The 12,338-nt window shown below is 41.0% G+C and overlaps 4 protein-coding genes across 11 annotated transcripts; 1 reads left to right on the top strand and 3 right to left on the bottom strand.

The window, feature by feature from the left end:
- Nucleotides 1–184: 184 nt before the first annotated feature.
- On the bottom strand, nucleotides 185–3,528 carry LOC129586164 (palmitoyltransferase ZDHHC9-like). The gene is given in 10 exon segments (XM_055479213.1): nucleotides 185–773; nucleotides 972–1,078; nucleotides 1,149–1,300; nucleotides 1,394–1,514; nucleotides 1,604–1,620; nucleotides 1,690–1,779; nucleotides 1,782–1,871; nucleotides 1,990–2,150; nucleotides 2,216–2,357; nucleotides 2,952–3,528. Coding segments are annotated over 10 exon segments (1,212 nt in total). The 5' UTR covers nucleotides 3,046–3,528; the 3' UTR covers nucleotides 185–535.
- An 840-nt stretch (nucleotides 3,529–4,368) lies between these two features.
- Nucleotides 4,369–7,446, bottom strand: LOC129586315 (importin subunit alpha-5-like). Its single transcript, XM_055479464.1, has 12 exons — nucleotides 7,020–7,446; nucleotides 6,837–6,926; nucleotides 6,590–6,683; nucleotides 6,415–6,506; nucleotides 6,173–6,304; nucleotides 6,009–6,097; nucleotides 5,845–5,944; nucleotides 5,607–5,770; nucleotides 5,337–5,547; nucleotides 5,147–5,274; nucleotides 4,898–5,070; nucleotides 4,369–4,821 (listed from the first exon to the last, which is right to left on the bottom strand). The coding sequence occupies exons 1-12, from the start codon at nucleotides 7,131–7,133 to the stop codon at nucleotides 4,640–4,642; spliced, it is 1,569 nt and encodes a 522-aa protein (XP_055335439.1). The 5' UTR covers nucleotides 7,134–7,446; the 3' UTR covers nucleotides 4,369–4,639.
- Nucleotides 7,447–8,250: 804 nt separating this feature from the next.
- Nucleotides 8,251–11,070, top strand: LOC129586318 (N-acetyltransferase 9-like protein). 8 transcript variants are annotated; one of them, XR_008690119.1, is made up of 7 exons: nucleotides 8,428–8,858; nucleotides 9,140–9,249; nucleotides 9,455–9,628; nucleotides 9,827–9,930; nucleotides 10,245–10,307; nucleotides 10,390–10,735; nucleotides 10,967–11,070. XR_008690119.1 is itself a non-coding variant. In XM_055479477.1 (6 exons), exons 2-6 carry the CDS (start codon nucleotides 9,177–9,179, stop codon nucleotides 10,540–10,542), a joined length of 567 nt encoding a protein of 188 aa, XP_055335452.1. In that variant the 5' UTR covers nucleotides 8,251–8,382; nucleotides 9,140–9,176; the 3' UTR covers nucleotides 10,543–11,030. The 8 variants fall into 8 exon arrangements, 7 of the variants coding, with proteins under 7 accessions (XP_055335452.1, XP_055335448.1, XP_055335451.1 ...); XM_055479477.1 differs by lacking the exon at nucleotides 8,428–8,858 and adding an exon at nucleotides 8,251–8,382 and having other exon boundaries at nucleotides 10,390–11,030; XM_055479473.1 differs by having other exon boundaries at nucleotides 8,414–8,948; nucleotides 9,140–9,248; nucleotides 9,458–9,628; nucleotides 10,390–11,030.
- On the bottom strand, nucleotides 10,336–12,331 carry LOC129586319 (uncharacterized). Its single transcript, XM_055479479.1, has 3 exons — nucleotides 11,728–12,331; nucleotides 10,993–11,324; nucleotides 10,336–10,704 (listed from the first exon to the last, which is right to left on the bottom strand). Exons 1-3 carry the CDS (start codon nucleotides 11,891–11,893, stop codon nucleotides 10,636–10,638), a joined length of 567 nt encoding a protein of 188 aa, XP_055335454.1. The 5' UTR covers nucleotides 11,894–12,331; the 3' UTR covers nucleotides 10,336–10,635.
- Between the last annotated feature and the right edge of the window lie 7 nt (nucleotides 12,332–12,338).

The following is a 12,338-nucleotide window of genomic DNA, read 5'->3' as shown; positions in this document are numbered from 1 at the left end:
TTACACGTAACAACCGCCCCGTACGTTACTACGTTACAGAGATATTGTACCAAGTTGGTTCATGTGTTGATTCATAAAAACAGTCAAATTGTTAGCAAAATTTAAAAATAAGTGGATTGTGTTTGACAGCATAACGGGGATGTTTTGCTATCCCCCAGGCAATAATAAATAATAATTGTCTTCGTGCGTAACACGGCTTTACTTGAACAAAATCTGCGTTAAAATTCTAAAATCACCATGCGCAACTGACAAATGCAATAGCAAAGAACAACCAAAAGCAATCCAAAAAATCCATAATAATTTATTGAATTTAATGCAGTAATATCAATAAAAATTCTAATCGTAATTACACAAATAATCATTTTACATTATCACTTCTAAAAAAGGCTGAAATCAGCAACAGCAGCCCACATCGGAATTCATTCGCACATTAACAATACAATATTTCCATAAAAAGTTCAGAGATCAAACCCGCTTGTGTAAGGTGTAGAAAGGAAGCTGCATGCAGTCGTAGTACTCGCTATATTAATTTATTTCAGGCCACCGGATACGCGGAATGGACAGCTTGCGGTGTGGTCATATCCAAAGCAATTTGTGCGGGTTGGGCTGGGACTGCTCTATCGGGTATCACAGACGGTAAAACTGGATCACGAGCTTGCAACGGAGGCCGGGAAGCCACATTTACGGTGCTTGTGTTCCGAGGAGAAACGGAGCGCGCTTCCTGGATCATCGCCATCAGGCTGGCATCAACTGGACCCGTAGCATCGATGAAACTTCGGTGAAAAAATATAAATCAATCACTTTTTCCGCGCCTTTCGGAATAATAGTAAATTCCACCGAATTTATAAGTAGCGTGCGCTAACGTTATTTCGAAAAAAATGTGGGATCGCATAATTACGAGTGCAAAAGGTGAAACGCGCCTAAACACAGAATCCAACAGGGGTGGCAACACGATCGGTTTTGACTTTTACCTGGGCGTACGCGGTCCGCAGATAATCATAAAAAAGTTCATAAACAAATTTCCGTGCGAATAAAAATTGTTTGGTGTCGTCTCCGAGCTCGGATAGCCTCCTTTTATCTAAAAGCAAAACGAAATTCTTTCAATTCAGTAACCCACAACGATGTTGATATGAATGAGAGCCGCTTACATCTTCGTTGGTCGTCATGTTCAATGAAACCAGGTACGTATGGTATCCCACCAATCCCAGTAATGACCATAATGACAGAAAACAAATTATGGCTTCAATTAGTGACGCGGGTGTCACTTTGATAGTTTCGACAAATCCGCTCTGTTGAGAGCCTGCAGCAAAACGATATTAAGCTTAAAAGATTTCTCTAGTTCAACCATAATGTGAAATGTGAATCCTCAATAATGAACAAGCTGCCTACTTACGCAGCACTAGGTGAGCCACATTGCAAGAAAATATAAATATTGCCAACAAGGAGAGTGTCACCACGAAGCTGTAGAAATATCTGTAGTTTCTTCGTCCTACACAATTCCCTACCCAGGGACACTGCAAGCACGCACAATAAACTCATACACTGAATAATAAACTCATAATCATTCGGCGAAAAGGGACTCATCGCAAAGGTTTTCACCTACATGGTGATCGAAGTGGTCTACCAAAAGAAAACAGGAACAGTCAGGTTACTTTCGAAAACACTGTTAAATAACAATAAAACGCTTACCAACGCAGTTGTCGCATATGCTACAGTGCGAGCAACGAGGAGGCCGATACATTTTGCAAGTATGGCACCATTTCAACTTCAGCACGTGGTCTTCATCGGTACATCGAGGAAACGTGCCACAGCTCTGTTCATGTTGTTATGGCTATCAGTGTGCTGACCAGTGGAATCAGTAGTAAAATATGCTAAAACACAAAAAAAGATTTTCCCCACGGCACAACTAAAATATGGAGAACTTGCGGATCGGTCTCGAAAGTGTATTTTCAACTTGAAAGATAACCGGCAGCACAGTAAAAATCTTACAAAGACGCGCTTCCCAGTAGGCTGCCTCGTCTGGCAGGCATCGTGGAATAATTCCGGGATCCATAAAAGCAGTACGCATTAAAAGACTGAAGGTAAAGGCAAATAACAGAGCACCGACGATCGGAATTGCCACAGAGACATTTTGGAATAAGAAGGGACAGCTGAAAAAGGCATTTTCCAAGTCAGCTTTTCAGAGAAATAAATGCAAGTAATTAATAACACTCACTCGAAGACGAAAAACAAAACATTCGTGGCGACTATCAAGAAGAGAGTCAGGGTGAATATGCCATACTGATGGGATAAAAGGAAGCGTCCACCACAAAAAAATTTGGTCCGTCCTGGAAACACTTGCCACTTCCGCGTGAATACTGCAAAAATAATGTATGTAACCATACTTAAATGATATGAAATTCCCTAATATTATTCGCAGAAAACAACTGCAATTAATATTGTAAAAACAGTGAGTGGGCTGCCCACCAATATTATGAAATAAAGCTTAGTGTGCAGCCATATCTATTTAAATCATTTACGATTTGCATCCCTACGGAGAAAGAGCTTGGCACTGCTAAAAAGTGACAACAATCAAACTGTAAAACTTTCGTTGGTCGTAAGTAATAAGTACACCTGGATCACATAATTGTAATGCAGTACAATGAGTACTGTACATGGTGGTGTGGTTAACAAAAAGGGGCGAGAATTTTGAACTGAAACCAGTGGTTAACATGTGATTAGTAAGGGTTAGTTTTAATTTTTAAAGAATAAAAGTTTATTTTTTCTTTAAAAACAAAACGTTTGTAAACCAGCTAACCCAATGTGATGATGAAAATAGAATGGAAGATAGAAACTTACCAGCGATACCACAATATTGACAATAAGTAATAAACAGCAGCGTAAATAAACTGTTATTTACAAATTACAAGCAACTTATTATCCTAATCGCCCTTTTTTCCTTCTTTTCTCACCGTATTCGGAAGGTGGCTGAACGATCTCCGTTTGCGTCTGCGAGGTGATCCCCGTCGGTCCCACCATCCGTGAAGGATCAGGTGTATTTTTCATCGTCTCCTGCTTCGCGCATGCTGCGCTTTCATATCGCCACCATCAGCTGGAAGATGACACAATGTCAAATATGGAATTCGCCCGAACGGTCAAGCGGGCAGCGGAATACACAAAAGATGGCACCTAGAAGCTAGACATCCAAACGTAACCACTAGGCCCATCAGTACTGCCACTAATAAACACCGTAATCGGTGACGATGAACTATTCTGCAAATACAAACGGCTCGGGATCTCTTCACAGTTTAGATTAACAAACACATTGATGTGCAAAATTCTCTCACACTCAGAGCCGATTTATGTGACGATGGACCAAGACAGCGTATAAAAACGACATATTATATCATATCAAGTTGAAATACTCGTATAACAAATTCAATTACTTTATCGCTGAAATTACAAACTACTGCAACATTCCCAGCGAAAGCAGAGACTCCAAGCCAAAGCAAAACTGAAAATGCCTGCAGTTTATACGCACTGCATGCTGCAGTCACTTCCGATTTCACCCGCAGTATTAAAACAATGTTCTTATGTACTTGTACTTGTACTTATTCAAACTTCAACCAGTTTATTACGTAGCTGGCCTTTGTGTTTTACTTTTTGCTGTTGTACCGTATGTGTACTATCAATGTACTACCACCTATTTTTGGATATTAATGGCTATGCTAGTACAGTAAGTTATGTTTGTAATAGTAATATATTTCAAAATGATAACGTAAGGCTACCGTAATAACGTTTGGACACTTTCTCAGGATTGCTTAAGTACATGATGCACGCAATGTTATAATTAACTGGCATTTTCGGTGCTGTGCAATAGAGTTCATTATTATTATTATTCATAATTATAATATAGTATTTAATAATTATGCTGTTGCGCTACCGTGTACAGTGCATTTAATACTGACGGTGAGTTGCGAACAACTGGTAAACTGCAAATGGTAACGTTTCTCAGTTTTCACTTAAACCTAGGGTGGAGCAGGCAGGTACCGTACCTATTCACTTAACTTTCATTCATGAATCGTGATAATATTCATCTATGGAGACGGACCCCAACATCACAAAATAGGAAAAACTGATTTATTGGCAAGCGCCTTAACACGCAAATACTACTTGAACATTCGGTAAGTTTATCATGACCGTACAGTACCGAGTATACAGCACTCGTCCTAATCGTAACTTCGTAAGTACGAGATGATTAAACCTATACGAGTACGGCTGATGATACACGGATCATACACCTATCCTTAAAGCGGGTTTAATTCCATCTTAAATCTTAACACATTCTATAGGCGAAAACTATTACCACTGAAAAGTTCGGGAAACAGACCATTTCAATCTTTCATTAACACCAGTTTTTTTCCGGCTCTTGTCAAGTAATTCATGTCTAAAACTCATCAGAATGACTATCAAACCAAACATACCAAAATTAGAAACATGGTCAGTTTTGCCAAACTCCAACTAACGCACCGTGGCTATTCTTCCATCATGACAATGACAAAAAATTAATAATTGTAAAACTTTCCATACGAGCGTTTGTAAGAAACATTCATTTCACGGTACAGTTATTCCCTTTGAAAATCCTTCTTAAAAAAAACATTTAGAAAGAAAAGCCACCTTGCGACGGCTGCTGACCCCCAGTGAAATCATAAACAGGTTGCTCGCCGCCGCCTAATTCGTTCTCTTCATCCTCTGCTCCAAAGTAAACCTCAATAATTTCCAATGCCTTTTGGTAGATTTCCGGATTTTCGTGCACTTGAAGGGCTTCCAGCTTTTCCAGCCCTAAAGCAGAACAGAATGTCACTAATTTAATCATTTCCATCCTTCGGAATAAAAAAGCTTAACTTTAGTACTTTACCATAACAATGCTCTACGATCAGCGCGTTAGGATTAAGGCCCTGATCATCCAAGCGATTTTGTCCAACACGGAGAATGCTTTCGAGACCAGTAAGAGCCACCTGCAAGATCCGAGCATCTGTGCTGCCCAAAAGATCACACATAGGAGGAATACATCCCGTTTGCACGAACGTCCTGTATGACAAAATGATCAGCTGTTATAATCTGCAAAGTGCAAACTTTTCAGAGAACAGATATAACTTAAACGTACTGAATCTGTTCCTGGGTACCACCAGAGAGTGCATTCGTTATGGCCCAAGCCGCTTCTTTTCGCGTCTTGAATTCAGCATTACCCAGAATCTCAATGAGAATTGGAACAAGTCCTGCGTCTATCACAAGCTGCAAAAGCATTCCAAACTTTACGCTAAACTAGCGAATGTCATGGCAGACAAAACTCTAACCTGAATCTGGCTGCGGTTCCCGGCGGTAATGTTTGACAGCGTCCAGCAAGCTTCCTTACGAATGGCTTCTTTCACATCTTGGCGAACCAGTAGTGTCTTTAACGGCTGCAATACGCCACTATTCAAAACCGTCTGAGTCTGAGGGTCATCTCCTGTAACAATATTCCCAACGGCGCGCAAGGCAGCGGAAACCACGTTTTGTACATCATGACTAAAAAAACGATACACCATATCAAAAATATTTCCAATACACACGCTATGTACACTTACCCCAAAAGTTCGACCAATCGCAGAGAAACTCCGGCATCAATAACAGCCTGAATCTTGTCATTTGGACCATCACACAGGTAAGAAATCGCCCAGCATGCATCGGTCAACACATCCGCATCTGAATGGAACAGAAGTCTGGCTAAAATTGGCAAAGCTTGCTTCACCTGAAGAAGATTTAAGCATGGTAATTACTTCTTGGCAGAAGGAGCAACGACCGACAACAAAAATATAATGCTACCTTGGCAAAATCTGGTTGGGGGTTTTTGCCACGGCACAAATTTGACAGAGCCCACACAGCATTGCGGACCATCGATAGCCGCTTGGAACGGGTGAAGATACTACGAAGCATTTAAGAACATGTGTGCTTTTGAAGCAGTTCCTGCACAGCTAATATGTAAATACTTTATCAGCGGAACAAGAATTCCTTCGTTCAGCACAAGATCGCGGCATTCTGTGCTATCCCCAGCAATGTTTCCCAAAGCCCAGACAGCCTACAAAAACTGAATTATTACCCGAATAGAGAGCACTGGCAGTTTACTTATTAATACTAAAATCAAACTGCCTACCTGCTCTTGAACATCCTCAGATGGAGAATCTAGCAATCGAATGAAGATCGGCACAGCACCAACTTCAATGACTTTGCGAGTCTGCTGTGAGGTTCCTGATGCAATATTGGTTAAAGCCCACGCCGCCTCGAACTAACAAAATACACAACGATTCTCCAGCATACAATAGTGACAAAATGTGGTTTACACTAAAGAACCAGTCCCGTACGAAATTCCCCAGACAAAATAAGGGCAATATTCACCTGAAGCTGGGGCTGATCAGTCATCTGCAGAAACTGAACAAATCGCGGCAGAATTCCGGTGCTGATCACTTCATCGATGGGTGGATTAGGTTCTAGAGGCAGAAACAGGAGAATCAAATATTTGTAATTATCGTACAATTGTGGATTTACTTATTATTTTACAATGTTAACTTACCCCGAGAAAGCAACTTTCGAAAGTTTTGTGTGGCATTCAGCATTCTTCGCGGGTCCTGACTGGCGAGATCATTTACCATCTCATGACTGATTTGCTGTAACGAAAAGCGCTTTGACCGTTTTGTACAAGCGATAAACAACTAACAACGTTTTAAATCGTTAGAATTCCTCAATTCGATCTAGGCATTCGTTTTCAGGAGTTACAATGCAGGGATGAGCTATAAGTCATTGTAAGTTCCAAGATTTACCACAATCTGCGCCGCAGTGTCTGCCTCGTGCATGTCCCCTTCCTCATCAGTGGATGACTGAATGTTTCCAATATTGAGTTTTTTGGCAATCTACAAAAAGGGTATTAAAAATCGTCACTGTAAAACGTCAGTCGATAGTGCATCGCGTATGCGAAGAAAGAGCTCCAGATCTTCGAAGATTACCTGCTCTTCACGCTTATTTCGACGTAATTCATTGGTTTCCATTTCCCGGCGCTCTCGGGCGGCATTGTGATCCCTCCCAGCATTTTTATACTTGTCACTACGTTGGCTGTGCATTTTTGCGCGAAGGGAAGTAAAAGAAATCTAAAAACGGTGCCACGCAAGATCCAGGAATTTTCCACTTAGCAAATTTATTATTTACAGGTCTCGGACTCGCACAAGAGTTTCGAATTGAGAACAAAAAGATTCAGCTTCCTTTCGAGATTACTAAAACACTCAAGGTGGAGCAAAGTCAGACGGCCTAAAATCGTAAATTAACGTAAACAAAAGAGATAACCCGCACAACTGAAGCAGAAAATTATCTTGAAGTCCAGAGAACCCTCTTCAATACGGATCCGTTGAACTAATCGTCCTGGCGGCGTGCTGTTACTGCACGTACTACTGTGCTAATGATAGGATGTCTCATAGGATGTATTCAGTGTAGTGCGATCTACTGCGTCATTGGTAATCTTGTGCCTGGTGTGCCAATCAAAGGCAGCTTTTCAATTACCCGTTCCGCCTTTAAGCCTCATTTTGAAGATTTTTGAGCCAGTTCCGGTACCAGAGCCGGTCTTAGCCCTACCGTCAAAGCTCGGCCTCGGCCACCCGTTTACTATAAGTCAGCTTTTTACTGAATAAAAACTAAGGGCAGTTTGCGCTAAGCATCTTCGGTAGCGATTACGAATCCGATTAAGACATTTTCTCCAGAAAATTTCTTAATCGCTCGGGTTTTTAATCGGTTTATTAATCGATTTAACACCACAGGTGCGCAAAACCGATTAAAAAATTAAGCGATACGAAAATTTCAAGGAGTCAAATAGAAAATTCGGCAATATGGACCCCCAAAAAGCACCCCGGATCAGTATCCCTAGTTAGGCTGTCAGACATCGTAACTGCTAGCGAAACAACCCCAGAATAACCGCTAACCGATTAAGACTTTTACCGATTAAGAAAATTCCGAAAATTTCTTAATCGCTTTTGCTCAACCGGTTGCGATTAAGATTTTGTGCAACCGGAAGTGTTTCGGATTGTCCAATAGACGCATTCGGGAGGTGCGGTCGCTTGAGTCAGGATGAAAAAGCATTAATCGGATCGGTTTCTTAATCGGTTTTGGAGCTTAGCGCACACTGCCCTAAATGTACTACGTTTTCCGCTGTAAAATTATCATGTACGACAGAAGTCGGAAAAATTAGGAAATGCTTCGATATATTCTGGCCTAAAAGGTCGTTTCAACAAAGTACTCTTTCTTTTACAGTTTAACATTATAATTTTCGGTTCGGCGGCTGACCAGGGAACCAATAACCATAATATCTCATACCGGCTATAGGTGAAGTACATACTACGCTAGTACGCTTGGTCGTTGTCGTATGTGTTTATAAGCAACGCCGAACCTGGGTGGTTGCCCGTGTTGCACGGGCATGGTTATCACCAGGATGTCATAAAAATATATAACATTCCCGTATTGTTTTTGTCAGTTTCTCGCCAGTGTTTTTGTCTTTCAGATACTTTGTACAATTACAGTATATTATTACGTATGTTTACCAGTTAGCGCCTCCTCGAACCTGGAAATATTTATTTTATGTTTTTTTTCGGTTATGTTTATTGTTTTGTTTATCACAATTCGGACTTCCGAACGTTTTGCATGTTTATGTTCCTGCTGAACAGTGATAATAAATAGTTTACGATTTCAAACACTCTGAACCGGGGAATCGAAATGGAGAAAGCTGGCCCTGAACCTGCTGTGACTTCACTACGCACAAGCGATTTGCTTTTTGTTCCGTTTGGAGAACATATGATTGCAAAGTAGAGAGCCCTATTAAGTATTACAGTATTAATTTTTATCGTTTCGTAAATTTTGTAACTTATTATGTGGACTGTATATTGAGTGGCTTCGTAAGTTACGTGTAGTACAAGTTATCGTATATGGACTATTATGGTTATAAGTAATAAGTCGCCATGTGCTACTGCGCTAGCATTCTGCGCTTAACTTAGCTAGCATGACCCTGCCAGTGCCAGCACTGCCTAACTGTAAGCATCCTAGGTAATTAAACACTTTAACTACAATCCCTATGCTGCTGTTAAAGGTACAGCGAATGGTTTGCGGACCCGTATCTGCGGAAAATGACATCCACAGAGTCCCTGAATTTGGCGGAAGCGACGAAAGCGCAGGCGTTATGGGCGAGCGACCCAGAAAGTGATTTCGCTATTTGTTACTGTTAGCTTTCAGTTAATGAAAATTCTCCTCACAGTTTTCCTGCATTCTGCCATTTAGTTTATGACACTGTTGTCACAGTTTCTCTATCGTAACACATGGAATTATTCAGCTGCATGCAATGGGATTTTGGAACCGATTTGCAGTTTTACATAATAAGGAACTGTTTATTTCATCTTCTTTTCAGGAATAATGTTCATCCTTCTCGATCGCGCTACATTCCAGACTAAGGAAAACGATGTGGCCTCCATGATTGGTGACGTGAATTTGGTTACTAAGCGCAACTTTGATGCCGAATCGTTTTTTCCTGGCGAAGTTGCTAATGAAGAGGCTCGAGCTGAGGTGATGTTGATGATAGCAGGTATTTGACTTTATGGTAAGGAATGACTTTATCACCGTTATCACATTTTCCCACAAATAGTTCAAATTTATGTGCGTTATGAAGCCTTCAAGGTTACTTGTCTGACAGGTGTTTGCGCTGCTTTATAGCAGTAATATGTCTCGTTGTTAATGAAAAGTGTTTCTGTAGTAAATTTTGTTGGTTCATGAAAGGCATTAGTGATTTTGGTAGATCCTGATTACCGAGGTCGGAAACTCGGTAGGCAAGCGCTGCTGTCTATCATGAGGTTTGCCATAGATTCCATGAAGGTTTCCAGTATTGAGGTAAAACAATTTGAGCCGGCGAACATCGTTCGATGTCTGATTATGTAAAAGACTACTAAAAAAGTACTTAATGTGTCTGTGACTCTGTGCACAGTTACATACGTATATTCGAAGACTTTGGTTAGCTATTTACTGAATTTAGCCTGTTTTGGCTGTGATTAGATTTTATTATTATCAGATTATTGGTCAACGGGTTAATAGTAAATATTACATTATCGTATTATTTATTGCAGCAGTTTGGTTGTCCAATTAAAAAGGGCGGCGACGACATTACAGTCTACAGAGCGTTTTAGTAAATAAATTTTTTTTTCTAGGCGAATATATCTCAGGACAACGCGCCCAGCCTGAAACTGTTCAACAGCATCGGCTTTGTCATTGTGGGCATGCATTATTTATACGGCTTATACCCGGGCTATTCTTCTCGATCTTGAAACATTTATACTATTTTGTTCATGACAGGAGCACACAAGCGACGTTTTTGGCGAGATCTCACTGCGGTTCGACATCAATAAAGAGTCAAAGACTAAGATACGGGATTTAACAGATCAGCTCGATTACCATGTCGAGACTTTAGTCAAACACTCTAAGGATTTACGCGTTGTGGAGCAATAGCAAAACCTCCATCACAGCAAGCAAGCTACAAACTGTTACGAAAAACATGGTACTGAAAAATGGGTAGTTGGTCCACCGCCGCTATCTTTATGGTCAACTTTCGGTGTCCGAATCCCCGGAACAGTCCACACTTTCCATGTCATTTCGCGCAGAGTTCCGCATCTAAACTCGGAACAACAAGATCCAAATTAGAGTAAATGGAAAAGTCTTGTTGATTGATTTCTTGCAGAGTTTTCATAATAAATTTGTTGATTAATATGGTGTACATATACAGTACACGCTTACGTTACTGAGTCTGTCGGTATGTCCTGTACTGTTGTGCTGGTAAATGGTCCATTGATTGGTCACCAGTATAGTAGCGGTAGCCACTGTACTGTATATTTTTAATTTTATTCCTCAAGAAACGTTTATTAGTGTTTTTCAGCTTAAAGTTATTCCTGCTGGACTTACATCATTTGCGATACGGATCCATTGAAACAATGCTTGCACACTGTCTTTATCATTCGCTGCTCTGTCCCAGTTCCAGTAAGTCAAGGTGCGGAAATCGCCAACCACTTTCCATTTGCAGTTAGCTTCCTTCGCCGCCGCCTCAGCAGGGCGCAGCGATTGGGCAACAGCGGGGCAGTAAGCGTTGGCTGAGTCGAACTCCTCTATGACTGCGCCTTTGTAACCAGTAGGAACCTGCATCTCGCACCCATTAAGTGGTCTCCCGCGAAAGGAGCTGGTCAAGTGGACGGTTTGTTTGATACCGTCAGTTGTCTTCGAGATGCATTTTTCCACACCTGCCCAAAGGGAAACAAATATTCTATTTGTTTTGGGGCTTACAGCTAGTTCGATCACTTTTAAACTATTGGATTGACACTGATGATAGACGGATACAGTACTAGTAGTACTAATTCTAGTGAGCAGTCGTATAACAGCAAAAAAAGAATGAGTAGTTTAATAATACTGCATAGTGCATGCACCACGCGCCAATTGGGAATCCAGCGGGCAGCGTGCCCGTAGTTTAATAGATTAAACTTTTTCCAACAATTTTCCTTTCCGAGGAGGGGGGGCTTTAAAATAGGCCTGATTGCTGATTGCAGTCATTTATGTATCGTCGATACTCATACTGTCCTGTACTCCAATCTGTATGCGCTACCATTGTCAAATTGTCAAACAAACCACAGCTCAGAACTTTCTTACTTTCAGAGCCCTCGGTGGTTGGCGGATTCCCGCGCACAGTTGTAACAAAATAATGCGAGACATCAGCAGGTCCGTTGTGTGCAATTCCACAAGGCATGAAATGGACACATTTAGACATATCCAGTTTTGATGGGGATGAGTCTTCCACAACGAACTCCAATTCCATAGTAAATTTTCAGCCGTTTGAAGTACTACGTGGACTACTGTCTTACAACTCTTATTGTTACATTAATTAATACCGCAAGTTGTAAAGGTACAATTGTGCAATGCTAGCGAATTCCGGTTGAAATTCCGAACTGCGAAGTGTTGGAACCGAAATGAAAATCGACCATGAAAATCTATGGAACGCACGGACGCGTTCACAGTCCTGTATCCAACTAGCACCAAACGGAAATACGGTACTTGAATACGAAAAAATGGTACTTTCACGATATATTGGCATCTAAATACACGTACTAAAATAGCCCTTTCAGGCTTTCACTATACTCTGGAGTCCGGAGACTGGAGTCTAAAAAAACACAAGTCTAAAAAAAATAAGAAAATAGACAATGCGCGCAATCAAACAATTAAATACTGAAGTACGGTACCACGGGCAGGGACCAGGGTACCTG

Source organism: Paramacrobiotus metropolitanus, unplaced genomic scaffold (genome assembly GCF_019649055.1).
Source record: "Paramacrobiotus metropolitanus isolate TYO unplaced genomic scaffold, Prichtersi_v1.0 Parri_scaffold0000020, whole genome shotgun sequence".
Lineage (NCBI taxonomy): Eukaryota > Metazoa > Tardigrada > Eutardigrada > Parachela > Macrobiotidae > Paramacrobiotus > Paramacrobiotus metropolitanus.
Note: the sequence above shows the minus strand (reverse complement) of the source record. Positions and strands in the feature narration are given on the sequence as shown.

Excerpts from the sequence above, each read along its gene's own strand:
- LOC129586315 (XM_055479464.1), bottom strand. The coding sequence starts at position 7,133 with ATGCACAGCCAACGTAGTGACAAGTATAAAAATGCTGGGAGGGATCAC. Across the intron at positions 6,927-7,019 it reads GAAATAAGCGTGAAGAGCAG|ATTGCCAAAAAACTCAATAT; the intron begins GTAATCTTCGAA and ends CCCTTTTTGTAG. Across the intron at positions 5,548-5,606 it reads CGATTGGTCGAACTTTTGGG|TCATGATGTACAAAACGTGG; the intron begins GTAAGTGTACAT and ends TCGTTTTTTTAG.
- LOC129586318 (XM_055479471.1), top strand. The coding sequence starts at position 8,770 with ATGGAGAAAGCTGGCCCTGAACCTGCTGTGACTTCACTACGCACAAGC. Across the intron at positions 8,859-9,139 it reads GGAGAACATATGATTGCAAA|GTACAGCGAATGGTTTGCGG; the intron begins GTAGAGAGCCCT and ends CTGCTGTTAAAG. Across the intron at positions 9,250-9,454 it reads ATGGGCGAGCGACCCAGAAA|GAATAATGTTCATCCTTCTC; the intron begins GTGATTTCGCTA and ends TCTTCTTTTCAG.
- LOC129586319 (XM_055479479.1), bottom strand. The coding sequence starts at position 11,893 with ATGGAATTGGAGTTCGTTGTGGAAGACTCATCCCCATCAAAACTGGAT. Across the intron at positions 11,325-11,727 it reads AACCACCGAGGGCTCTGAAA|GTGTGGAAAAATGCATCTCG; the intron begins GTAAGAAAGTTC and ends CCCTTTGGGCAG. Across the intron at positions 10,705-10,992 it reads GGATCCGTATCGCAAATGAT|ATGCGGAACTCTGCGCGAAA; the intron begins GTAAGTCCAGCA and ends TTCCGAGTTTAG.